Below are 24,984 nucleotides of genomic sequence, written 5' to 3'. Positions count from 1 at the left end.
CTCTGATCCAGACACTCACTATAAATATAGTCACTATACTCTTGTGAGATTATCGCAGTGGACTATTTGTTGTTAGGCTTTCAAACATGGATCACTTACAAAAGACAATGTAAAAGTTCAGAACCGAACAGTGATTGTAGGGAGAGAGATACCAACTGATGCCGCTTTGAGTGAGTAGGTTTCTTCATCAGTTACATTACTGCATCAGTGCCCACAAGCTGTCATCATGGCCTGTGGTCATCTTTTGTGGTTAGAAACACCACAATAGCAATTTCTGGACAAAAAAGCATGTATTGCAGGGCTTGTGATATACAAACTTAAACACTGTCTAAATGGTCATTGCACAAATTTAATTCCATCAAAGAATTGGTGTCTGAGAGCAAAGCTGTGTAAAGAGTGGATTCATTTTTCATTTTCGTTACTGCGAAGCAAACCACTTTCTTGACCACAAAGTAATGTTGACTGACCGTTGTCCAGCTCAGCGCAGAACTGTTGAATCAGTGTTGATTTGTAGTTGATTCTAGGTCATCAACCAATACAGATTAAATGCTGTGATATTAATGTTGATTCAACGATACTTTGCTATCTGGGTTCTCTCATTAAAGTGTGACCAAGGATAATAGCCACAGGTAAGTCTAGGTGGCCCATCTGTCCCATAAGACCACCCAATCAAACGGGGGCAGAATATTAATTAGGCTGCATTTTTAATAGAGTGAATTTTTGGGTCAGTATGGGTCAGTGACTGTATGAGCCTGCACTTACACATTCACCAATATTTTTCTTGTAATTGGTTTTTCTCGAGATCCACGTTTTACAGTTTTTTGGTTTTATGCACCAAAACAGTCATAATTCATTTGTACATGACCATTTTTTAAATCCTGTGCTTTTTAAGGCTGATATATGTAAATGACATCTGTTCTTTCTGTGTGGTAGTGTGCCTCATTCAGTAAACAGACTGGGTTGAAACATTATTTATATCTTTGACATGAATGGGTGGGGCTAAACTGCAGTAGACTGAATATGCACATATACACACTGACTGGCAACTTCATTAGGTTCACCTTCTTGTATAGGTGCACTTTGTAGTTCTACAATTACAGACTGTGGTCCCTCTGGTCCTCTGCATAACTTGTTAGTCCACTTTTATCCTGTTTTTAAGGACCACAGAGCAGGAATTATTTGGGTCCGCTCTGATGTGGTGGGGTATATATATATACATATATATATCAAACATAGCAGTGCTGCTGGAGTTTTTAGACACTGTATCTGCTCACTCTTCACTCTATTACACACTCCTACCTTGTTGGTCCACTTTGTTGATGCAAAGTCAGCTCATCTATTGCCGCACAGTTTGTGTTAATCATCCTCTAGTCCTTCAGGAGGCTGTTGGCTGGATATTTTTGGTTGGTGGACTAGTCTCAGTCCAGCAGTGACATTGAGCTGTTTAAAAACTCCAGCAGCACTGCTGTATCTGATCCACTCAAACCAGCACAACACACATCAAATCAAAGTATTACCTATTCAAAGTGGTAAATAAAAAGTGTACTTTAACAAACTGCAGATTGCTCCTTTACAACCTTTTGTACTTTTGAAGCATTTGCTGTACAATCATAGCTCTGGTATGAGCCCTACAGTCTCCTGCAGCACATTCACAACACAAAATGTGGATCTCTGTAAAGGAACAGTAGAACAGGTTTCTTGGTTTCATCACATACAGAAGGAGCAGTTTGCCCAGTTCCTAGACTTAAGATCAGCAAATATGGGCGTCTGTTCTGAACAGCTCCACAATGGACCGATTTTGAGTGATGACTGTGCGACTTCCCGGGTGAATTATTGATATGGGTAAATGATACTATTATGGGTTTTTCATGGGTAATGGGCAAATGTAGTCCTACAGCTGTGTTTAAGCAGCTGAGAAAAACAATGCAGCTAAAGTTACAATGGATCTCTGAAATAATCCACTTTATAATTGGTTTGTAGCAGTAACCTGGCAGCTGCGTCTTTTTGGTTTGGCTCTGCTCATGTGGGCAGTTTTTGGCTTGGTTTGCCATCATGTGTAGGCTGTGTTCACCCAGCACTTGAGTTTAGTGAAAGTAGGCTTCTTCAAATTCCACAGTGATGAGGACATCTGAATGAGCTCATCCCCATAATTTGAGGGTAAACTAACCATTTATTACAGTGGTGGTCACTTTTTGACATGGCGGTTACAGCCAAAAATAACATTTTTTTATAGTTTGTGCCTTAGCCATTAACATTACAGCTATCGTGAGCTTATTCACGTTGATGTTGTCAAGTCTATCTTTAAGTATCTTTTATTAAAGGGGTGTTCTGTTTTTAGATGTGGTGTGGATAATGCTAAAATAGAGGTAAATCTGAAAGCTTTCTTTGGATGGTATTTCGCCTCACAATGCCCTGCTTGTACCTTTCTTCAAAGAACAGATTTTTAAAAAGAACATTTAAGGTCAAAACTTTGTCTGAAACCAATGTCTGAGGCAGTGTAGTCCTCACCTTGCTGCCTTTTGTGTGGCAGCTTTTAGAGGCATTATAGACGTCTGGTTCCTATCACCACTGTGAACAATTACCTCTGTTACCCTAGAACAGATCATTTCACACCAAACTAATCTGAATGACTTCTTTACATCTTAACCATCTATTTTTTTATTTATTATTTAACCATCTAGATTTTATTTTAATTGGGCGGGAGTTTGTTGACGGTTAATAGGTCATAAACACTTTCAAAGTCATTATATACGATGAAGCTGACAGTTTAATGCTGACTGATCACTATCAGGCAAACAACAGGTCACTGTTGCCTTTTTATTTACGTGTTGCTTATTAATGATCATAAGGTGTTTATGGCCTCGTTAATAACCCTTAATAAACTCAAACCATTCATAAACCTCTTATAAGGCTACTCTTATTCTAAAGTAGTACTCGGTACGTTAGAAAGTTTGATTGCTTTGTATGAATTAGTGCTTTGTTGTTTTTACTCTATAAGGTTAACACATCGGTTTAATTCCAGCGGGCGCGTTCATTTGGGGAGAGTCCGTTTTGTTGTTGCTAAGTCGCAGGCAACAAGAACGCGACGGTGACGTCAACGACCATCACCGGCGATCCGCCGAGAAGCGGAGCGGGACGGAGGGAGAAGGACAGAGAGGAAAAGATAGAGAGAAACACAGAGAGAGAGAGTGAGCGGTCACGGGTCCCCCGCTATGGCCTCCGCATCAGGGAGACACTGAGTGACACGTCGGAGGAACCGTTCCCATCTGAGAAACTCGCTCCATTGTGAAACAAGCCGAAGCAGCGTCGAGGGGTGCGGCCTCCCTCCTCCCTTTCTGTCCCTCCCTCCCTCCGTCCGTCTGTCTCTCTCTCCGCTCAGCAGCAGCAGCAGCAGATCCCAGCCCGACTCCCCCGGCCCGGAGACTCGGGGAGAAGATGGCGGACCCGGCGGAGTGCACCATCAAAGTGATGTGCCGATTTAGGCCACTAAACGGCTCGGAGCATCTGAGGGGTGATAAATATATCCCCAAATTTCAAGGAGACGACAGTGTAGTTATCGGGGTAAGTGCGGCCCTTTGTCTGCGTAAATAACAGCTGAGCAGCGCTGCCCAGCCCGCTGATAGCCTCGGCTAGCGTTAGCCATACTAGCTTAGCTGTTAGCCGTAGCGGAGTTCCTAGCTTTAGCTTGCCTGTGTTGTGTTGGAAGATTACGGGCCGCTCCAGGCACTGAGTAACGTTGGCTGCATAGCTGACACCCGTTAGCGCTGTACTAGCTAATCGCCTGCTGCTCGACTGGCTTAATTCATAGCTGGCGAGGTTTGGACATTTCTGTCGTATTAAATTAGGTATGTCGACTGTCACCTTGAATTGTGTCCACGCACTGCACAGTGTTAGAGTGAAGAGTGGTAATGTTAGCTGAACGGCAACACTTATTATCTTTATCAGTAGCTAGACTGCGTGCTAACCCCGCCGCTAGCTGGCTTCGAGCCCGGCTGGCCGGCTGGCTAACTTGCTTTCTCTGTGTTTGGTTGTTATGTAGCATCATCATGATGATGATCATCATCATCATCATCTTTCGGCCTTTTGTAAAGGATTTGGCGAAAGGCGATCAGTTGAAGTACACGCTGAGTAAACGCTAGCTGGTAATGCCGCTGGCCAGATGGTTTAATGCTAACCTAGCTGACTAAGGTCACTTGGTCCTTTTTTGTTATGCATGTTTTTGTTCTTGTAATGCTTATTTTAGTTGAACAGATGATCATGATAAAACAGCCCGTTAGCCAAACAACTAGCCGCAAATAGTCTGTCCGGTTCACTCAGTCATTCGTGTTGGGTAGTTTTTATTGTAAACCTCCACACGACTCCACGAAAATCTGATTTGTTCGAGCTTCATGAGAAATTCATATATATATATATATATATATATATATATATATATATATATATATATATATATATATATATATATATATATATATAAAGTTAACGTTTAACGATCTCTACATTTAGTATTTTGTTCTTCCGGCTAAGGCAGTTGGCACAGCATCACAGCTGCGGCTTGCCTATCATGATGACTTGGCCTACTTTAATCACACATGGCGAGCTGAACAAAGGCAAAATCAGAAACATGACTTTATATATGTGTATATAGTTTGTCAAACTATATTATATAGGAGCATTGCAGTTATCGCTCTCTCAATCAGATCGTCTAATAAAAGACGCTGAAGTTGTAAACTTGTGTCTTTGGTCCTGTAATGTTTTTGGCGACCAGTTCTCTGTTAAATGTCATTTGGTATGTCTAAAAATCAAACTAGATGATTTTCTTGTCATTGTTTGTGCTGCATCTGTTGCACTTTTGTCTGATCTGATGATGAGTTAAAGTGGCTGTACTGACCACTAACTTTTCTGTCTTCTTTTTCTGATGAGGTGTGTCTGAAGTCCTATGAGATGTGTAGGTTTACAGTTTCTTGACCTGCTATGTAGTGATTCCAATAATGAATAATTGGGCGATATTTGGGGTTACATAAGATGTGTGGGGAAAAAAAAACAAAACTATGGATTTTGAAGTCATTGTAATGTTATGATGATCTTAATCAACAGTTGTACTTCAGGACTTTGTTTACAGCCCATAGTCATATCTAGCACACTCCAGCTAATTAAGGTATTCAATTCACAGAGGAATAAGATGCTGTTGTTTTGTGTTGGAAGCTGATCACTACAGGAAGATATCACTGTTGTCGGAATCCGTCAATGCCGTATCTCCGTTTTTTTTTTCAGTTTGTGACATAATTTGAAAGTACTTGTTACTCTTTACATTGTGTGTAAACTTTATGATGAATGCCCCAAAAGAATGTGTGCAGGAGTAGTGTTGGAGATATTCTTACATAAACCAGCATGACTTGTCTTGTTTAGTGTTGACTCAGACATCTCAGGTTGTTTTTTTTAAATAGTCCATGTGGTCTGATATTGTTGAATGGACAGGGTGGGGTTGGTTGGGGTGGGTGTTATTTGAGGAGGCCCATTCAACTACTCCAGACCAACTTTTGTCAGATTTTATTAATATATTTATAATCTATTTTATAATAGAGTTTTACTGACTTGTAAAGCATGTCTTATTGGCCTCATACTAGAAATACATACAATTTTGGTAAATACAACTTATAATTCAGTTTAATTCTTTCCAGAAATGTGCAAAATGAGTAGACTAGTAAGACAAATGACTTGTAACTGTAGTGTAATGCTTAACTACTTAATGACTTGATGTGCTTAGCTTTATGTAAATTCTGAATATTTTTTCTTTGAATCTAATCCAGCATTTTCTGCTGATAATTGCTCAAACCTAATGCCAAGCATCAAGGCCCAGTTTCCCAAAAACATCATAGTGCTACAGTGATCTTAACTGCTAGAGAGTGTGTTCAATGTGATGCTTGATGCCATTTAAAAATCATCTTTATGCTTTTGGGAAACTCGGCCCACATCACTTCCAACTCTAAAATTTATAGGAGGCCCCCCTTATGACTGGGTTAAGGAGAGGCATTTTCCCAGGTCAAGAACACAGTCAGCTTTCCGTTCTCATCAACCAACACTGATGGAAAATTCTTTGATCTGTGTAATATGCAGACCAAAGAGAGCTTCAAGTACGCTGTGCCACACCAATCATATGTACTACACAAAACCATGAGAGTTTCCTAAGAATATATGCCTCTTTTTACAGCTGTAGGCTATTTATTGTTTCAGAGCTTATCAGTTTTATATCTGCTCGTCCTGTTTCTGCTGTGTAAGTACCAGACCTTCTGTCGTAGACGGTTATGCCAACACCCACCCTTTTGTTTCCCAGCAGTCTAACTGTGTGTGTGTGTGTGTGTGTGTGTGTTAATTGGAGAGGCAACTGGTAGGTGGCCAAACATGGTTGATTGTCCAGCTGTAGCCAGTCAGCATCAGGCCCCTGCCAGCACAGCTTTGGGTAATGAGGCGTATGTGTCTCCCATTTGCTTCCAGCAGTGGCAGGTAGAGGTGGTCATGCAGTCATAAACATCGCCTAGAGATGGATGCCTTTATCTTGACTGAATTTCAACCAGTTTGGATCACATAAGTAGTGAACTTGTAGTACGTGGTTCTTAGGGCAGGGTCTCGGCAGCAACTTCACAATATAATATATGTCACGGTGCAAGCGGCACAAGATGTTATAGTGACAAAACACACCATATGTACAGAAATTTTTCTCAGTGTTTACTTAATGTTATGAAACCTGCAGTAACAATGAATTAGTAAGTAGGTGTTGGAGAAATGATAATGGTGTTTTGTTGAATCCCATATCATGAAAAACCTTGTTTTCATCACTTCTATTCTTGTATAGAGACGTTTATTGTGATATTTAAAATGTTAACATTGTACTGATATTTAAAATGTTAACATTGTAATATTGTCTGTTTTGAATCTGGTGTTTCTGTGATGTCATGAAAATAACACATTTCAGTATATGACATGAGGCCTATTCAGCCTCAGTGTTTTAGCCCCACCTGTTCATGCTGAAGTTAGAAGGAACGTTTTAGCCCAGACTGCTTTTTAAATGATGTGAAAAACCAGTCAGCCAATCAGAACAGAGCTCATTAGGATGGTCTTAAAGGATCAGTAACAAAAGCAGCCTGTTAAATTTTGAATCATGGTCATGTAAAAATGAATTATAGCTTAGTTCATTAACACACAAATGTTGGCCTTCTAATGTGTACCTCAGAAATAAATAGCCTACTTAAAAATTAACAACAGTAATGAATACATAAATAATGCCAAGGGAGCTTCTAAAAACTAGTATATGTGTGGTTCACTCTGAGGTTCTGTTCACAGCACAGAGAGTCAAAGAACTGAACCTTTCTGCAATTTTAATCACAAAGTCAGGAGCCTGTGAGGCAGTAGTCAGTATGTAGGCACCTATGCATGTGTAGGACAGTCTGTGGCTGTAACATCAGTGAACAACAACATATTCTCTAACATGTGCCACAGATCACATACAGCATAGTAACAACAACTGTTTTGGAATCTGCATTCTCCAATACAGCCTATTATGCAAATAATAAAAAGTATAACAAATCATAAATATTAGAGCTTATTTGTAATATGTTGTATGTTATAGATGTCGACTTTGATGCTTAGATGCCCTGTTTAAAAATGTGTATGTATATTCATATTTTGAATACAGCCCTGTATGTAGTAGCCATGACAGAGCAGGCCCGGTGTTTCTCACGCTTTTCTTAGTTAGAATCATAAACTTGTAATTTGAACCCTCTTGCCTTTGCTTTTTGCATAAGCCCATAAATAAACCCAAGGATCCCAACTGAGTTTCAGAACATGTGCTGGTGCAGAGTAAAATCTAATTTACTTGCATCACAAACTCCCACTGACTCCAATTAGCTGCAACAGCAGTGTGAGAATAAGATTATAATGAGACTCGGCAGTGGGTTGTATATTGTATGCATCTGCTTATCCAATCAAGGGTACAGCCTCAGCTCTTTTGGGAAGTTTTACACTAGATGTTGAAACATTTGCAGTGTGGATTTGATTGCATTCATATATGAGAGCGCTAGTGAGGTCAGGTACTGATGTTGGATGTTTAGGCTCGTGTGCAGCTGTTCCAGAGTGTCCCATTCTGCCGGTCAGTGCTTTTTTGTGGGGCTTATACAAGCTGTGTGTGCACAAATGACACCTATATCAACTGTGGGTGCACCTTAAAGTAGCGGAATTGTCAAATGTTTGGACAAAGTGTCTCTCCCCACCTGTCATATCTTTTAGTCAAAAAATCCTGTCCATTTGTTGTTGTAAAGTTGGAGAGGTTCATTGCGCTTATCTGTTTATCTCTCAGATATGCTTTGGCCTAGATTCTCTTTGCAGATATGGTGCAGACAGGGTACCTGGTATCATTCTGTATTGGAAAAAGATTAAAGGAGAGAACCAGGCAGCCCTAACAGAGCACTGAGTAGCTGCTAACTTGTACACTTTATTTCATGGGTTTCATACTCCAGTCCTAGAGGACCAGAGTCCAGTTCAGTTTGGTGATTTCCCTGCTCAGACACAAATTCTTAATCTGATAATTAATTGATGAGCTGAATCAGATGTGTTTGAATAGGAAAACCCTCAATATTCTGGTGAATTCAGAATTACCTTTAGTACAGGATGTCAAGACCCCTGCTTTAGTAACCGTGAAACTGCTGTGACATTATTGGGTGTGGCCAGTGAGGCAAGGCTGGTGTATTCATATAGCACATTTTATACACAAAGGCAATTCAAAGTGCTTTACAAACCTAAAAGCAGCATAAAAACCTAAAAAGGAAAATAAGGACAAAGTCTATAAGTATTTGGTATTATTGCAATTAAATTAAAAACTATAAAAATGAATAGAAATGACAAGTAAAAAATAAATACAAATTAAAAGTCCAATGCTAAAAAATTGCAGCAAAAATAGAGTGAAAGTCATGACCTCAGTTATTGGTACAATGATGTTTAAGCTGAATTTAAAAATGATTACAACTGGGAATCGTCTGAGATCTGCTGGGAGCTTGTTCCTGTTGTGTGTGTCATAATAGCCCAATGCTGTTTTCACCATGTTTAGTTTGGACTGAGAGCTCTACTAGCCATCCTGTACCCATGAATAGAAGAGGCTTACTAAGTTTATATTCTTATAAACTTTCTAAATATGTCAGTGATATATTCTTGGTCTAACTGACTCAATCAGTTGGAACGTGTTGCAGGCATCAAATTCAAAACGAGTGAATATTTGCAAAAAAGCAATAAAGTTGATCTGTTTGAACATTAAATATCTTGTCTTTGTAGTGTATTCAATTGAATATAGGTTCAAAAGGATTTGCAAATCATCGTATTCTGTTTTTATTTGTTTTACACAACGTCCCAACCTCATTGGAATTGGGGTTGTAATATGCTCTGTCCTCAGCAGCGTTTTGGGTGACCTGTAGCTCTTTAGTGGTCTGTTTTTTTTTTTTTTGTTTGTTTGTTTTTTTTTAGGAAATACAGTTAAGAGACCATTACAGTACAGTGCTGAAGATAAAAGCATGGATTTCCTCTAGATCTAGATCCTTTTATTCTGGCTACATTTTAAGGATGATAATAGGGCTGTGGTGACTGCTTTGATATGGCTAGTGAAAGTGAGATTTGAGTCTGTTAGAACACAGAAATTTCAGTCTTCGACTTTAGAACTGAGAACAAGACATGCGCTTATGTTGTCTCATCCAGTGACTTTATGTGTTCTGTGCTTTGATGCAGTGAGTCTGTTGAACTGTAAGCATCTGGTGAAAGAGCCAGGTATATCTGTGTTCTTGTTTTGTTGGATTTGGCTTAGAGCCGTAATAACCGTAAATGTTATCATGATAAACAAAATTCATATTGGTTGATTCGATACATATCGTGATAAATGTCAAATCATTATTTCTTTAAAGTTTGAAAGCTAATTTGTGCTCCTGGGTGATTAATTGCTGTTTTAAACTATTCTTTATGGTCAGAACACGACAAACACTCACCAAACAGTGGGACATTTCACAAATCTGTCATGGGAGAGTGGGAGAGTGTCTGGTGAGCTGTTTTTACCAGCTGGAAAAGCTTGGCTGCAGTATTTGTAATAGTCATAATTTAAGAAAGAAAACAGATTATTTTTAGCTGTCTGGTGACGAATGCTCAGCTATCCCTTATAAATTGTTTACTTTTGTTTAAATCAGGGCTGTAACTCACATGAACCCACTTCTTTCTTTCACTTTCGTTTCTTGGGAATGCACTAATGCTTAAATACGACTACTTTGTATTAAGGTGCTGTAGTTGTGAGGATTGTGATTTAATGCTGTTAAAGCTTGTTAGGATGTATAGAAAGAGGTGAGTTCACTATAAATCAGCACAGCTGATACAAACTTATGGCACTTATCACTCACATTTGGGCACAGGAGAGCAGATCGCTGGTCGCTCCACTCAACAGGGAATATGTAACTCCACGTTTCAGCTAAAGTATATTTGGTGACCCTTTTTACTCCTCACCCCCTCCCTATCTAATAATGTCAAAACTCGGAAGTGCGCCCTCTCCTGGTGGCAGCAGAGTAGTGTCGCTTTACTTGCAGTAGAAAACGCCACCAGGGCTTTTGCTGGGCTTTTGCTGAGCATGGAAGTGTGACAGTGGTCTATTATATCGAACATTTATTGAACCTTTCTTATCGCTCTACAGAGGGAAAAGTTATATCGCGATAATTATTGTTATCGTTTTATCGCCCAGCCCTAATTTGGCTTAAAGGTAGCATGTAAAAATAGAACATAGGACTGAAAATTGATCCTGGGGAATTCTGTATTCCATAGCAATCTTACCAGAATCCTAGGTACCATTGATGAGAAAGTAACCTAATTCTAGCCTCTCTACAAGCATTGTCAAATGCAGCACTTAGATTTAGTAATGCCAGAAATGATATTGTACGTGCAGCCGTATACCATTTTAATAACTTTATAAGAGTAGACGGAGTACTGTGGTGAGGTTGGAAATCTGACAAATTGTAAGAACAACAATTTGAGGAAAAATCTGGTTTAAAACAACTTTGTTTTGAAGATTTGAGGCAGGTCTCTAGATGTTTGACACAGTAACATCCAGCGTTTTCCTTTAAAAAAAAAAGGCAGCCATTTTAGTGATTTTGGGGTAAATACCTGGTAGAAATGAGCACAAACAGTCAGTCACTGCAGAGTTGGAATGACCAGTGACTATTTAGACTATAATTTGTTTGCGGTGTATATACTGTTAAAGGTAATGTTTATCTGTGTGCTTATATAGGGCCTACTGTTATACTACAATATATGCTACTCAGTAATTATAACCTGCCTATGGTTGCAAAGGGATGGAAAATTTCTGATAAATAAAAAAACTTCCAGTAAAAAAACTTTCCATGGGAACTTTAGCTTGGGAACTTTGGAAATATTCCAAAATGTAAACTTTCCATGGAAATTTTGGGAACTTTGGGAATTTATTGGAATTAATAGGAAAGATTGGATAATTTAAAGGAACTATATCATACACTATTATCAATGTACCGTTTTTTGTCAACAGCAGACATGAAGGCATAACAATACAAATAATAACTAACACACAGTTGCAAGCAGAACTTTATAAATGCTTAATTCTTTCATTGAACAATAAAAAAACAATCAAAAGAACGCAACTTCAACTGTTTTGGTATCATATTTAATAAGATCATGCTTCAGTATATTTTTTACCAACTATATGCAAGTTTCTCACCTTCAGCTTCGAATATTCCCGTTAATTCCCATAACTACCCATTAATTCCCATGGTAAATTTCCCAACTTTGAAAATTCCCAGAATTTTGCAACCCTAAACCTGCCAACATTTTTTCCAGATATAGGCCAAGGTGTCAGTTTGTTAAATTGATGTATGTAGCCCAGCTGATGAATGATTTCTTACACACACACTTTTACCATCTAGTCTTTTATATTGCAATTGTTAGTGTAGTGTCATTGTAAAAGGTACCAAACACACATTCCTAGTCCTATTAGATCTCTGTGACTGCTTTTTCAAAAATGCTTTGTGCTGTTTGTGACTTGACTTACTTTCAGATCCTTCTTTGTAATTCTCATGTTATTTCCCTTATAGTTAATTTTGTACCTGTGGAAAGTGTAGCTACAGAAGTTCTAGCTTAGTAAAACATCTCTTCGTGCTATTTATATGGCATCTCGTTGTCTTTTCAAATGTAGAAGGCCATATTAAATGTGGTGTAGGAGGTTAACAGTTATTCTAACTACTGTTGCATACAATTGTGATTGATGTTAGCCATTTACTGTGGTGGGAAAAACAGTATTCATTAATGTGCTGCATGCCAGTGTGATGATAAAGTAACCTTTTACTCTTGATCTATGTGTGTCTTCTAGGGGAAGCCGTATGTTTTTGACCGCGTTTTCCAGTCCAATACAACACAGGAGCAAGTGTATAATGCCTGTGCTCAAAAGATAGTTAAAGGTAAGGTGTCAACATACAAGGAGATCATTCACCACTGGAGGGCACTGCGGTGTAACAGTATTGAACTGAGAGACGACAGTGTAATGTGTAGCATGATGTACAACTGAATTCTTAAATATTTGATAACTTGTTTATTTATTTTCCGTACTCATTTATTTATTATTAGTAGTAAGTGAAAAAGGCATGTCATTTCAAATGTTTACCTTAACAGCAGTTCTGATTGTGTTGGACATTTTTCAATTGTCATTTTTTCCACCTTCTGCAGATGTGCTTGAGGGGTATAATGGTACAATATTTGCCTACGGGCAGACCTCTTCTGGAAAAACACATACTATGGAGGTGAGATACTCTGTTGGCAGTTTTGCTAATGCTTTGATGCAGTACATAAACTAATTTGGTAATATACAGTAGTAAAACAAGCTTAAGTGTTATAGTAGATTTGTGCATATTGTGTATTTAAGCTTGATATTCTCTTATTGTTTATTTTCCCAGGGTAATCTACATGATTCAGATGGAATGGGAATCATTCCACGAATTGTACAGGACATATTTAACTACATTTACTCTATGGATGAAAACTTGGAGTTCCATATCAAGGTATAAATGAACACTGGACATTACTGTGTTTCCATTTCCAATTCATTGCGAGGTTTACTGTTTCCGAAAGGTCTCAAATAAGTAACCGTATTCCTAAGTCTATGGTTAGGTTTTGAACAATAACCAGTGGAGAATCTGCCTTTAAAGCCTGCATTGTGTTTGCTTTGTGTTTGCTCTGTGTTATTAAAATTATTCCTAAGAGATAGACTTTATTTTAATGATAATATTCACACTCAATCAAATTATCCTTCTGGCCCAGAACCTTTTAATGTAATCCACTGAATTGTGTACACATTTGCAGATAATTATGTGCCATGAAATGTAGCAAGCAATTAAAGGGAGTTTGTGTTTGTATCACAGTCTTTATTTATTTGTTTGTTTGTTTGTTTGTTTGTAGTGTCCTTTCTGAGTAGTGGTGAAGGGCTCTTATGCTAACAGAGTTGGTTTTCATTGACAGGTTTCATATTTTGAGATTTATCTGGATAAAATCAGAGACTTGCTGGATGGTAAGTGTGATATATATATATATATATATATATATATATATATATATAGTTTAGTAACTACTTTGTATTAAGTGTTGCCTTTTTTAATGAATACACTGTCATACACCAGTAAAATGTTCAGTGTCAAATTTTTTTCTTTTGTTGGATTAATTTGTCTAACTGGGGCCTCAGACACATTTTGCCAACTTTATCATTAAGAAAATGTATATGCTTAATTTCATATTCTAATACGCATAAATCCTGCATATGTATTTTGGATATTTGAAGTATTAATAAGTTAATTTAATAAATCTGCCTCTCTTTTGCAGTGTCCAAGACTAACCTGTCTGTGCATGAAGACAAGAACAGGGTCCCATATGTCAAGGTGAACATCTACAGCTAAAGATAATTTTATATGTTGGTTAATTGTGTTCAGAATGGAGCTCACTCTTTTGTTTGCTCTCTTTTTGCAGGGTTGCACTGAGCGCTTTGTTTGTAGCCCTGAGGAGGTAATGGACACTATTGATGAGGGCAAATCCAACAGACATGTGGCTGTTACAAGTAAGCCTTTGCAAACATTTTGTGTACATAATGTACACGTCATATACGCAATGTATTCCTTATCATTATATTCACATGTCTAGATTACATTTGTGTTTAGATTACAGGATTAAGCACTGGTGCTCTTGGGTGTTTCCCAAAGCTTAGGGTGGTATAGAAAAGTCACATCAAAAAGCTGACTACTGAATGTCCTTGAGCTAAAATTCTGGTTAACTTAAAAATAAGACAGATTGTCTTTGTTGTGGTCACTGGAGACTTTTGACTTATGGTTGATGAGGTTAGTCCCATTGTTGTCAGCAGCATTGCTCTTCCTCCTGATACTGCCTGCATCTCCTTGAGCAATTTATGTAACCTCAAGCTGACGGAGAACAAGATGACAGTTTACGGTGTCTGTTAGGTCACAGCTGAGCAGTATTGTTTTTTAGACATTGTCCTTGGGAGAAGATGCAGCTGAAGTGTCACAGTGAAAACACATTAGCCCTCCCAACTCCAAGGTTAATAAGTCATGCAAGAGGTGGAATTGCCTAAGACTAACTAGCCTTGGGCAGAAATATACTAAAAATAGACAAAGAAAAATCGGGTTATTCCTGCAGTGATGTGATGGTTTTTCACAAATTTTAGCCAATTGATCTAAATTCAGTTTAATTTTAGCAAAGGAGATCTTTAGCAAAATACTTTATGTAATGTCTTTTTTTCTTGTGTGTTTGTGGCAGACATGAATGAGCACAGCTCCAGGAGTCATAGTATCTTCCTGATTAACGTGAAGCAGGAGAACACGCAAACGGAGCAGAAACTGAGTGGGAAGCTCTATCTAGTTGACCTGGCTGGTAGTGAAAAGGTAAAGCTGTTCTTCATTCCTCTCATCTTTCATGTAATTAATTGTCTTTTTTGGTTTCTTTCTGTCTTGCTTTCTGTCTTTTCTCATGGGCTCTTCCTTGTGGTGATAATGCTGTGGTTCTCCATACACGGTTTGTGTGTGGATTTGTAGGTCAGTAAGACTGGAGCTGAAGGAGCTGTGTTGGATGAAGCCAAAAACATTAACAAGTCCCTCTCTGCACTGGGCAACGTCATCTCTGCATTGGCTGAAGGAACGGTATGTTTATTACACACGTATGTGTGCGTATGTTCGTGGTTGCTTATCAAAAGGATCACTGTCAAAGGACAAGCCACCAAAGCAATATAGTGTGTAATGGTTAATTAGTTACATCCTTTGTCCATTGTTGTAATGTTTCATCTATAATAGTGTATGAATTTCTCTCGTCTCTTAGACGTATGTTCCATACAGAGACAGCAAGATGACTAGGATCCTTCAGGACTCTCTGGGTGGAAACTGCAGAACCACCATCGTCATCTGCTGCTCCCCCTCCTCTTTCAATGAGGCTGAGACCAAATCTACGCTCATGTTTGGACAGAGGTGAGGTCACACTGACAAGGCCTCACTGATTCATTTTTATTGACGTTATTATATTTCAAGGTTCCATATTTTATGAGTGTCTATAATGAAACTTATATCCATAAGTGAAATTGTGTATGTGTGCACTATGCTGTCCTCAGGGCAAAGACCATCAAGAACACAGTGTGTGTGAATGTGGAGTTGACAGCAGAACAGTGGAAGAAGAAATATGAGAAGGAGAAAGAGAAGAACAAGACGCTCCGAAACACAATCACTTGGCTGGAGAATGAACTCAATCGTTGGAGGAATGGTAAAAACATGCACCACTTCAAATAGTTAAATGATGCTATAGTTAGAAATCACTACTTCAGAACACAGTATGAAATTATTAGGCTGTCATATAACTAAAATAGTCATTCACGAGGAATCACATTAGTTTGTGTAGTTAATCCCGATTAATCACTTTTGTCTTGATCTAATTTGATCCTTCAGACAGAAGAAACAGTGTACTTTGCCATAGGAAAGCTTCATTAAAATATTGCCTTTAAGTGTTCAATCGGAACATGAAAATCACATGAACGCAATCTTAATATAATAAGGTGATCAAAGTTTCCTTTTTTTCATCACCATCTCCATGGACTCCTCTGTGATTAAAGCCTTCTCACTACCGCTATGTTATTCTGGTTTTGAGGGAAATGGTAGCTTTTCTTGTTGCTGTTGCTGTCCAGCCTAATCTGCTGAAGATGCCCTCCGGTACTAACGTTACTGATATTAGTGGTTGTGATGTTGTGATTAGTGATGAGTGGTTGGTTGGTGTAGTGGGTAACACCTCTGCCTTCTACACTGTAGAATGGGGTTCAATCCCCTGCCTAGGTAAACCACCCTGCACTATACCAATAAGAGTCTTTGGGCAAGACTCCTAACACTGCCTTCGCCTCCCTGTGTAAAATCATCAAAATGTAAGTCGCTCTGGACAAGAGCGTCAGCCAAATACCATAAATGTACAAATGTAATATTACTGATACTGTGGTGTCAACGCTGTTTTGCTTGTAAATGATCCTTTGGACACATTGCTAATAAATAAATTTATGGATAGAGCTGGAGCCAATTTTTTTATCTGGAGCCATCAATGAAACTTGCCATTTAATAGCTGTATTTGAACAAGATAGCTACAGCTGATGTGTCAGCAACAGCACACGAAGAGCTGGGCTTCAGGGTGGAACTGTTGATGGTCAAATTAGGAAAATGTTGTTTGTTGTTGTTTTTTTATATAAAGTGTCAGTAATAAGTTATTGTGTAACTTTGACACCACTAAAAATTATTTTATCTTCCTTGGCTGTAAAACGTGTGTTTGTATTGGTTCTAGGTGAGACTGTGCCAACTGAAGAGCAGTATGATAAGGAGAAGGTGAATGCTGAGGTATTGGCCCTGGATAACACGGTGAATAACGATAAGATGGCCTCCACTCCCAACATCCCTGGAATGCGTCTGACCGACACTGAGAGAGACAAGTGCGAGGCCGAGCTAGCCAAACTCTACAAACAGCTGGATGACAAAGTGAGTCAGTGCTCAAGTTTGATATGAAATAAGTGTGCATTATGAATTTAATTCTTTGTTCTGTCTTTCACTTCACATTCATTTAATATGTCTCTTTCTTGCTTCTCTCTTCTGTCTTTCTTCATCTCTGTAGGATGACGAGATAAATCAGCAGTCTCAGCTGGCTGAGAAACTCAAGCAGCAGATGCTGGACCAGGAAGAGGTGAGAGCCGCTGCTGGGCCTTTCATGTTATGTCTGTGTCTGATCTAGATGCTTTTTAGCTTTGTTTCAGTAGAATTCTAACAACCTGTGGAATGAACAGTATGTAAATGTCTGTATACATTATGTTAACCAATGTGTTTGTGCCTGGAAGCTCTTGGCCTCGTCACGGAGGGACCACGACAACCTGCAGGCAGAGCTGACACGTCTGCAGATGGAGAATGAAGCGTCTAAGGAGGAGGTGAAAGAAGTGCTGCAGGCACTGGAGGAGCTTGCTGTCAACTATGACCAGAAGAGTCAGGAAGTGGAAGACAAGACAAAGGACTTTGAGTCCCTCAGTGATGAACTCAGTCAGAAATCGGTATGAAGGTGTTAATTTTTATATATATATATATATATATATATATATATATATATATATATAAATATAAAATATAAAATTTTTTGTTTGTTTGTTTGGAGGTACAAAACAGATGTGACACATTATCAATGTAAAATATTTGTGGCTAAGCAGGGAAACACTAGGGTTCAAGTACTGCCTAGATTTAAAGAATCTCCTCCCCTAAAGTGGAGATTCTGCTCTTGGCCTGGGTGATGCAATTAGGAAGTATGCAATAATTGCTGTGTTTTTATTTTTGTAAAAAAATTTTGAGTTCAAATGCATCACAGTGTGTTCTTGGTGTCTGGAGCTGAATTTTGTCCCTTTTGTTTTTTTTGGGTTTTTTTTCTTCCCAGAGCATTCTGGCTTCTTTAGATTCTGAGCTGCAGAAGCTGAAGGAAATGACCAATCACCAAAAGAAGAGGGTGACTGAGATGATGTCATCACTGCTAAAGGACTTGGCAGAGATTGGTATTGCTGTGGGTAGCAATGACATCAAGGTAAAGACCGTGTGGCCGTCATGGTGTAGCTGTCAGTGCAACATATTTACAGAATGTTGGTGGTGAAACAATTAGATTTAAACTTTCTCGCTATATTGCTTTCAGTTGTGTTTCCCACACTGACCAAACACTGTTCTTTCCCCTCTTTCTCTTGGTCTCTTTCTCAGCAGCATGAAGGCAGTGGACTGATTGATGAGGAGTTCACTGTGGCTAGGCTCTACATCAGTAAGATGAAGTCAGAGGTCAAGACCTTGGTGAAGCGCAGTAAGCAGTTGGAGATGGCTCAGGCTGATAGTAACAAAAAGATGGACGAGAATGAGAAGGAGCTGGCTGCTTGCCAGTTACGCATCTCTCAGGTAACTGGCATGCGTTATATGGCCTGATAAACTTATTACTAATTACTTACTAATATGTTTCAGCCAGTAACACACTTATTTGTGAAGAATATCACTTAGGAACAGTGTAGCTTGTGGTGTTAACTCTGAAGGTTATATTTTTTAGAAAATGCTTTGTTAATGTGCTTTTTTTTTCCCCTCTGTCCCTGTAGCATGAGGCTAAGATTAAGTCCCTAACGGAGTACCTTCAGAACGTAGAACAGAAGAAGAGGCAGCTGGAGGAAAATGTAGACTCACTCAATGAAGAGCTGGTCAAAATCAGTGCTCAGGGTATGTATGCACACATTATAAATAATCTACATTGCACTTACGCGGTTCAATATTAGAGAAAAGGTAATTATTTTAGAAAGCAGTTATTTGGTTTGTTTGTTTTTTTAATGTAGTGCTTTGACCTTTGCCTGTTAAAGTGTTTGCATGCTGTTGACTATTTTGTTAATAATCTTTTGCAGAGAAAGTTCATGCTATGGAGAAAGAGAATGAGATTCAGACAGCCAATGAGGTCAAGGTATGCTTTTCATAACATTAGTAGCAACTACTTACCATGGTTTTAATATGCATTATTTATTCCAGAGTACTTATAACTATGAGGTGGACCAAATAAACATAACACTTACAATCACATTAAGTTAAGCACCCTGTAAGGCCGCTCTTTCCCTTTACGGCCACTTTTATTTTCTTCCTGGTGTTAATAATACAGCTTGAATTTGTTTAGCTCTGTATATATGGGCATTGTAATCTTGTAATGTGGTAATATTTTGAGGAAACAAATTTGGATCACAGCGCAGTGATTTACGTATTGAAAGATTTATATTCAGTTTGCGGGCATGTGTGTGTGTTTAGGCAGCAGTGGAGCAGCAGATCCAGAATCACAGGGAGGCTCATCAGAAACAGCTCAGCAGCCTGAGAGATGAACTGGAGACCAAGGAGAAACTCATCACTGAATTACAGGAGTATGACCCACAGTGTCCTACCAAGTTAATAATATAGCTGTACAAATCCTCAATGAGTACTGGCTCTCATCACTTGTCTCTCTGTCTTTATCTCTGTATGTACACAGTTTGAATCAGAAGATCATGTTGGAGCAGGAGCGTCTCAGGGTGGAACATGAGAAGCTAAAAGCTACGGACCAGGACAAGAGCCGGAAGCTTCATGAGCTCACGTATGCGTCTATCACACATACTCAGATGTCTGATCCGGGTCTCTAGTCAGGATGTGCTTGGGTACTCGAGTTCTCAGTTAGCTGTTCAAAGTGGCAGTTTTAAAGTACTGAAATCACTATACAGGTTCATGTTCTAGTTCAGAAAGATTTAGAAAACAGGACTGTACAATGTGTCAGGTTTTCTTCTTGTATTAGGAAACATGAGTGTCTTATCGTGAGCTTGTTACTAAAGACATGACTGAGAACTGAGCCAACTACTCCAGCTAATCCTAGCTAGGTCCAGAAATGGTGAAAACGTATTTCTATGACAAATTAACATATTGGCACATTGCCCAACTGTAAGATCAGCGTCAGCATCAACTGTTATGCTGGTTAGCGCTGATTTTAGCCCGTTAGCTCAACTGTAGAGGAAGCCTGTTAGTCGCCCAACACAAACACCTGCTGATTTCCCTCTGCTATTTTATGCAACATATTTTTCTTCCACATGTTAACTGAGTATCCGTTCTTTAACATACTAAAATGTATTGAAAACTAAACAGACCAAGGGTGATATGACAAAAATACATCATTGTGAAGACATATCCGTGACACACGACATTTCACATTTAGTTTTTCTGAGGTTTAAGACCAAATTCACCAGCAATGCCAGGTTTAAAAAAAAAAAAAAAAAGTACTAATCAAAAACTACAATACAATGTCTTTTATTCAGTGTTTCTGTGCTGTACTAATTAGTCAGGGCCAATTATTCTCTCTTTAACAAAATATGGACTTGGTCAGCATCTTCAAGTACTGATACAATATCTGTGATATGCACAGAAAGGTCATATTGCCCATCACTGCTGAGAATTGTGGTCTGCATTTTGGAATGCAGTCTTTAATATCTGCTTTGGCTGTTTGTGTGATACTAGGGTTATGCAGGACAGAAGGGAACAGGCCAGACAAGATCTCAAAGGTCTGGAGGAAACAGTGGTGAGTAACTTTAAAAAAAAAAAAAAATTATTTAAAATAAATGCGCATGTGTCATAGATGGGGGCTCGAGTTCGTGCACTTGACTGAACATATGACATATTTTCCTTGACTGGATTATTACTTGACATTGTAGTTAAAGAATGACATTTCAGTCATGAGCAAAAAGAATTAAACTGTCAATCTTAACTCAGTAAATTAATACAACCTTTTTATTTCTGATTTTTTTTTTTTTGTGTGTGTCTTTGCCTGTCAAAGAAATAATAGACCCTTTTTACAATCTGACTAATGTGCAGTGCTTAAGTCAAATGAACTGAAGTTCACAGCCAGACTTTAGACTTGACTTGGACTTTCATAATGTGACATCTCTGCTGCTCACTGTATACTCTTCTCGGTTCTCTCCAGGCTAAGGAGCTGCAGACTCTCCATAACCTGCGGAAACTGTTTGTGCAAGACCTGGCAACCCGAGTCAAGAAGGTAGATAAAAAATAACCACCTTGTTTGTTTATAGGATCATCATTTATTTTAAAGATGATCTGATCATCTGAATATTTTGATTGATCATTCAGTTTTTTTTTTTTTTGTTTGATCAGGGTTTTTTTTTCTAGTACTTGTGGCTAGAAATCTGCTACGTATTTGTGTATAAAAATATGAATGAAGTTTGCATGCAAATGAAATATTTTCTTGCAGAGTGCTGAGATGGACTCGGATGACACTGGAGGCAGCGCAGCTCAGAAACAGAAGATCTCTTTCCTAGAGAACAACCTAGAACAGCTCACTAAAGTCCACAAACAGGTATACACATACATACTCAGTTACAACCTGTGCAGGGCTGATGGAAAATAAAAGGAACAGGGAGTGGGATAGCTCTTTCTTTGAAAGCCCACTCTGTATCTAGCACCACTTTTTTTTTTTTTTAAATATAACTATTTTATTTAATATTGTAATCTTTAAATTAGAATAATAATTTCAACTAAAAAAAATCTCTCTCGTGCGCTCTCTTTCTCGTTCTCAAGCTTGTGCGTGATAACGCAGATCTACGCTGCGAGCTGCCTAAGCTGGAGAAGCGTCTGCGTGCGACAGCTGAACGTGTGAAGGCCCTGGAGTCAGCCCTGAAAGAGGCCAAAGAGAACGCAGCACGTGACCGTAAACGCTACCAGCAAGAGGTGGACCGCATCAAAGAGGCCGTTAGAGCCAAGAACATGGCCCGCAGAGGACACTCCGCACAGATCGGTATGCACACACGTGCACGCAGAGCTTACTTTTTATTTTGTTTTTTTTTCATTATTTTATTTTTTTAAATATAGCCTTTGGGAGGTGATACATTTCTTTGTCAGATTTACCTGACAGATCAGGTATTTCTGACCTAACTCTTATTTTTCTTTGTTATAGCCAAACCAATCAGACCAGGCCAGCCCCCAGTTGCTTCCCCCACCCACCCAAACATTAACCGCTCTGGAGCGGGACTCTTCCAGAACAACCAGACAGTGGGCATCCGTGGAGGAGGAGCCAAGCAGTGAAAGAAGAAAGTAAGTTGTTTGATATTTGGAATTTGCCTGAATACTCTTTAGTTGACAGTTTTAATTTTATTTTTTTTAACCTGCTTTTTTGTTTCTGTTATATAGGTTTTGAAGTCTGTTAAGTTCTCTAAATGAAGTTGATAACATCCAGAAGACTTGAACTGCCCCACCAACACTGGACAGTTCAGCAGACCTACCACCTACAATTATATATATTTGAATATAAGTATATAAATATATATATGTATGTATGTATGGAAATATCCCTACCTGGGCTGTACAGTTGTCCTCGCCACTCATATAGTTAGTGAACCATCTCACCTTTTAAACACAAAAAGCACTAATAAGACAAAAAAAAACAGAGTGCAGTCTTGCTATGCAAGTAGCATGTAGCTTCACTCTTAAACGCAGTAGGTTTCTATTCGTGTCCTACCATTTTAGTCCCTCACTGTGCCAAGTTGAATGTATCTTCAACATTTACAAAAGGAATAAAAAAAATAGGCAGAAATGAATGAAAAAATAAAAAATAAACTAAAGATAAATCCTAGTTAATGCATCCTCCTAGCCTTATTTATCTATGCTATCCACCATTTGTTTTTGATTGTTTTGGAGAGAGTGGTCTTGTTCTCTCTTGCTTCCACTGAATAGTTTCCATTAAACCAAATCACTTGAATGGATATGTTAAACACTACAGTCTAACTGTAAATAAACAGAGAACTTGTTTTTGTTTATTGGAATAAGTTATTAAGCATTGGGGCTTTCGTATGGTAGAAAGTGTTGTTACAAACAATTATGGACAAAAAGGAATGAAGAAAGTAGAAACAAAAGTGAACGTTGTAAAAGGACACAAAGCTGCTCATTGTAGACACTCCACAGGTATATTTTAAAGCACTGTACAAAAGCATAATGGTTAATGTGCATCATTACTGATAGTGATATCAGCATAGAGAAATGTATGTAAACGCTCAGTCTTTGTGTTAATGGAACGTCACCTGTTCAAATATAGATTTTGCTGTTTTTGTAGATGATGAAAGGCTGAGGTTCTCAATATTGCTGCTCCCTTCCCAGCTGAAGTGCATGTCATTTAATCGGTCACTACTCATGAACTGATCACTAATGATTTGGTGTACTGCCCTATATGCTTCCAGTAGTTTGACCGGATGGTTTTAATATAATGTAGGTCAATTAAAAATGCATTTCAACTGTAATTGAATTGAAAATGGCGTACCTCCTGATGCATTTTTAATGGAATTCCCCAATGAGGAAGCAGTGTTGGGGCGTTTTATGTCCAGTTGTAGTAGCCAGGCTCTCTGCATGTCATAGTTTAGTTCATCAATTCAGAGATTCATGATGTTTTTGGTTTTAGCTTAACTGTTCCGTATTATGGTGTGGCTGTAGAAACTATACATAGAACCTTCGTTAGGCTAAGCTCTAGTCCAGCTGATGGGCCATGTTTAAAAGCTACATGATGTTGGGACATTGAACATTTTTTAAAATTCTTCGTCGTGGATTATGGCCAGTTAATATATGGTGACAGACCCATATAATCAGCATTTCTCCTCATGGGCATTGGGCATGCTTTATTAAAATCATTAGCCACAAAATGTTTGCAGGTACAAAACAAGTGTTTAAGCAGTGATAACTCCAGTCATTCACTGTGATACTAAAATTGTGTGTGCAAACAGTTTTGACATGTATATGTATAGTGTTTACGCTGGCTTATGAGTGTTTATGAAGTCAGTCTGAGTTTGATTGAATGTTAAATATAGCAGTTGTGCTTGGTTCACACCTAAAAAAAATAAATAAATAAATAAAAAATCAAAGGCAATTAATAAATACACACTGCTGTTGCCTTTGTGGTTGCACTTCGCTGGATAGATGTGACCATTGGGATTTCATCTTTCTGATTTTGTCTGTTTCTGAGACTCAGACTGTCATTGCTGCCTTTTGTCAGGCAAGGGCCTAGCTGAATTTAGGGAGGGGTCTATTTAATAGTTCTTTGCCATGTTTTCATTATATTGTGTTTGCAGGTGGATGTTTTTATTTATTTATGTTTTAATATAGACATGGGAATTTTATTTCTTGTTGATATTTTCTACATCTTGTGTGTTTTTGTTTAGTTTTTTTTTTTTTTTGGGCCTCCTTTACCACTACCATTGATTTCCGTTTTGGTGAAATTTTCACCTGTTAGTTGTCCTGTGTAAATTTCAGCAGTTGTAGCTTGTGATGGCTTAATACCTTTGAAAAAAAAGTAATAACCTTATGCGTGCAATATTGATCAGGCATAATGCAGGTTACACAATACTGAAGTGAATCAATGGGTAAACTAAGTCAACAAACAAAAAAACTTGACTGGCCTTTTAAACTACTTTGTTTGGTTTTTGTATGTATTTTAAAAGCACTTTAAATGTTCCATCTCAGTCGAACACCACAGATTATGATCTCAATACAAGTATCTCGCATGTCAAATTGACTAAATGAATTCTTCCTTATTGAATTGTTATTTTGAATAGATTCACCTGCAGAAGCCATTCATTTTGAAAACTGTTGGTGTCTGTTTTGGATGTGATGGGGACAGATTTTCGGTTTAAATGACAGTTACGGTATGTATTAGAATGGTGAGGGAACTTGGTGTGTATACAGTCAGCTCTCTAATGTATGCGTAATTATAGACTGGACTGAAATGCTGTGTATATTTCTTCCAAATGCTTACTGTAGGCCAAGTTTTCACCCCTTGACATGAAACGCAAATAAAATTTAATGGTATAAAACA

At 38.4% G+C, this 24,984-nt stretch overlaps 1 protein-coding gene across 2 annotated transcripts; it reads left to right on the top strand.

Annotated features, from left to right (window-relative positions):
• The first annotated feature begins 3,099 nt into the window (after positions 1-3,099).
• Positions 3,100-24,984, top strand: kif5bb (kinesin family member 5B, b). Of its 2 annotated transcripts, none has more exons than XM_017703686.2 (26): positions 3,100-3,561; positions 12,413-12,500; positions 12,766-12,839; positions 12,993-13,097; positions 13,555-13,603; positions 13,912-13,967; positions 14,056-14,143; positions 14,857-14,981; positions 15,132-15,236; positions 15,412-15,557; positions 15,698-15,846; positions 16,903-17,093; positions 17,227-17,295; positions 17,447-17,653; positions 18,028-18,171; positions 18,342-18,527; positions 18,719-18,836; positions 19,016-19,071; positions 19,407-19,516; positions 19,624-19,725; positions 20,634-20,694; positions 21,097-21,168; positions 21,382-21,486; positions 21,708-21,924; positions 22,084-22,220; positions 22,317-24,984. In XM_017703686.2, the coding sequence occupies exons 1-25, from the start codon at positions 3,436-3,438 to the stop codon at positions 22,209-22,211; spliced, it is 2,877 nt and encodes a 958-aa protein (XP_017559175.1). In that variant the 5' UTR covers positions 3,100-3,435; the 3' UTR covers positions 22,212-22,220; positions 22,317-24,984. The 2 variants fall into 2 exon arrangements, with proteins under 2 accessions (XP_017559175.1, XP_017559167.1); XM_017703678.2 differs by having other exon boundaries at positions 18,339-18,527.

The sequence above is a fragment of the Pygocentrus nattereri genome, chromosome 13 (assembly GCF_015220715.1).
Source record: "Pygocentrus nattereri isolate fPygNat1 chromosome 13, fPygNat1.pri, whole genome shotgun sequence".
Lineage (NCBI taxonomy): Eukaryota > Metazoa > Chordata > Actinopteri > Characiformes > Serrasalmidae > Pygocentrus > Pygocentrus nattereri.
This window is presented reverse-complemented; position numbering and strand designations above follow the sequence as displayed.

Bases quoted from the DNA above. Each gene is read 5' to 3' on its own strand.
- kif5bb (XM_017703678.2), top strand. From the start codon at position 3,436: ATGGCGGACCCGGCGGAGTGCACCATCAAAGTGATGTGCCGATTTAGG. The intron at 13,968-14,055 runs GTGAACATCTAC...CTCTTTTTGCAG, and splicing joins ACAGGGTCCCATATGTCAAG to GGTTGCACTGAGCGCTTTGT. The intron at 18,172-18,338 runs GTAAAGACCGTG...TCTCTTTCTCAG, and splicing joins TGGGTAGCAATGACATCAAG to CAGCATGAAGGCAGTGGACT.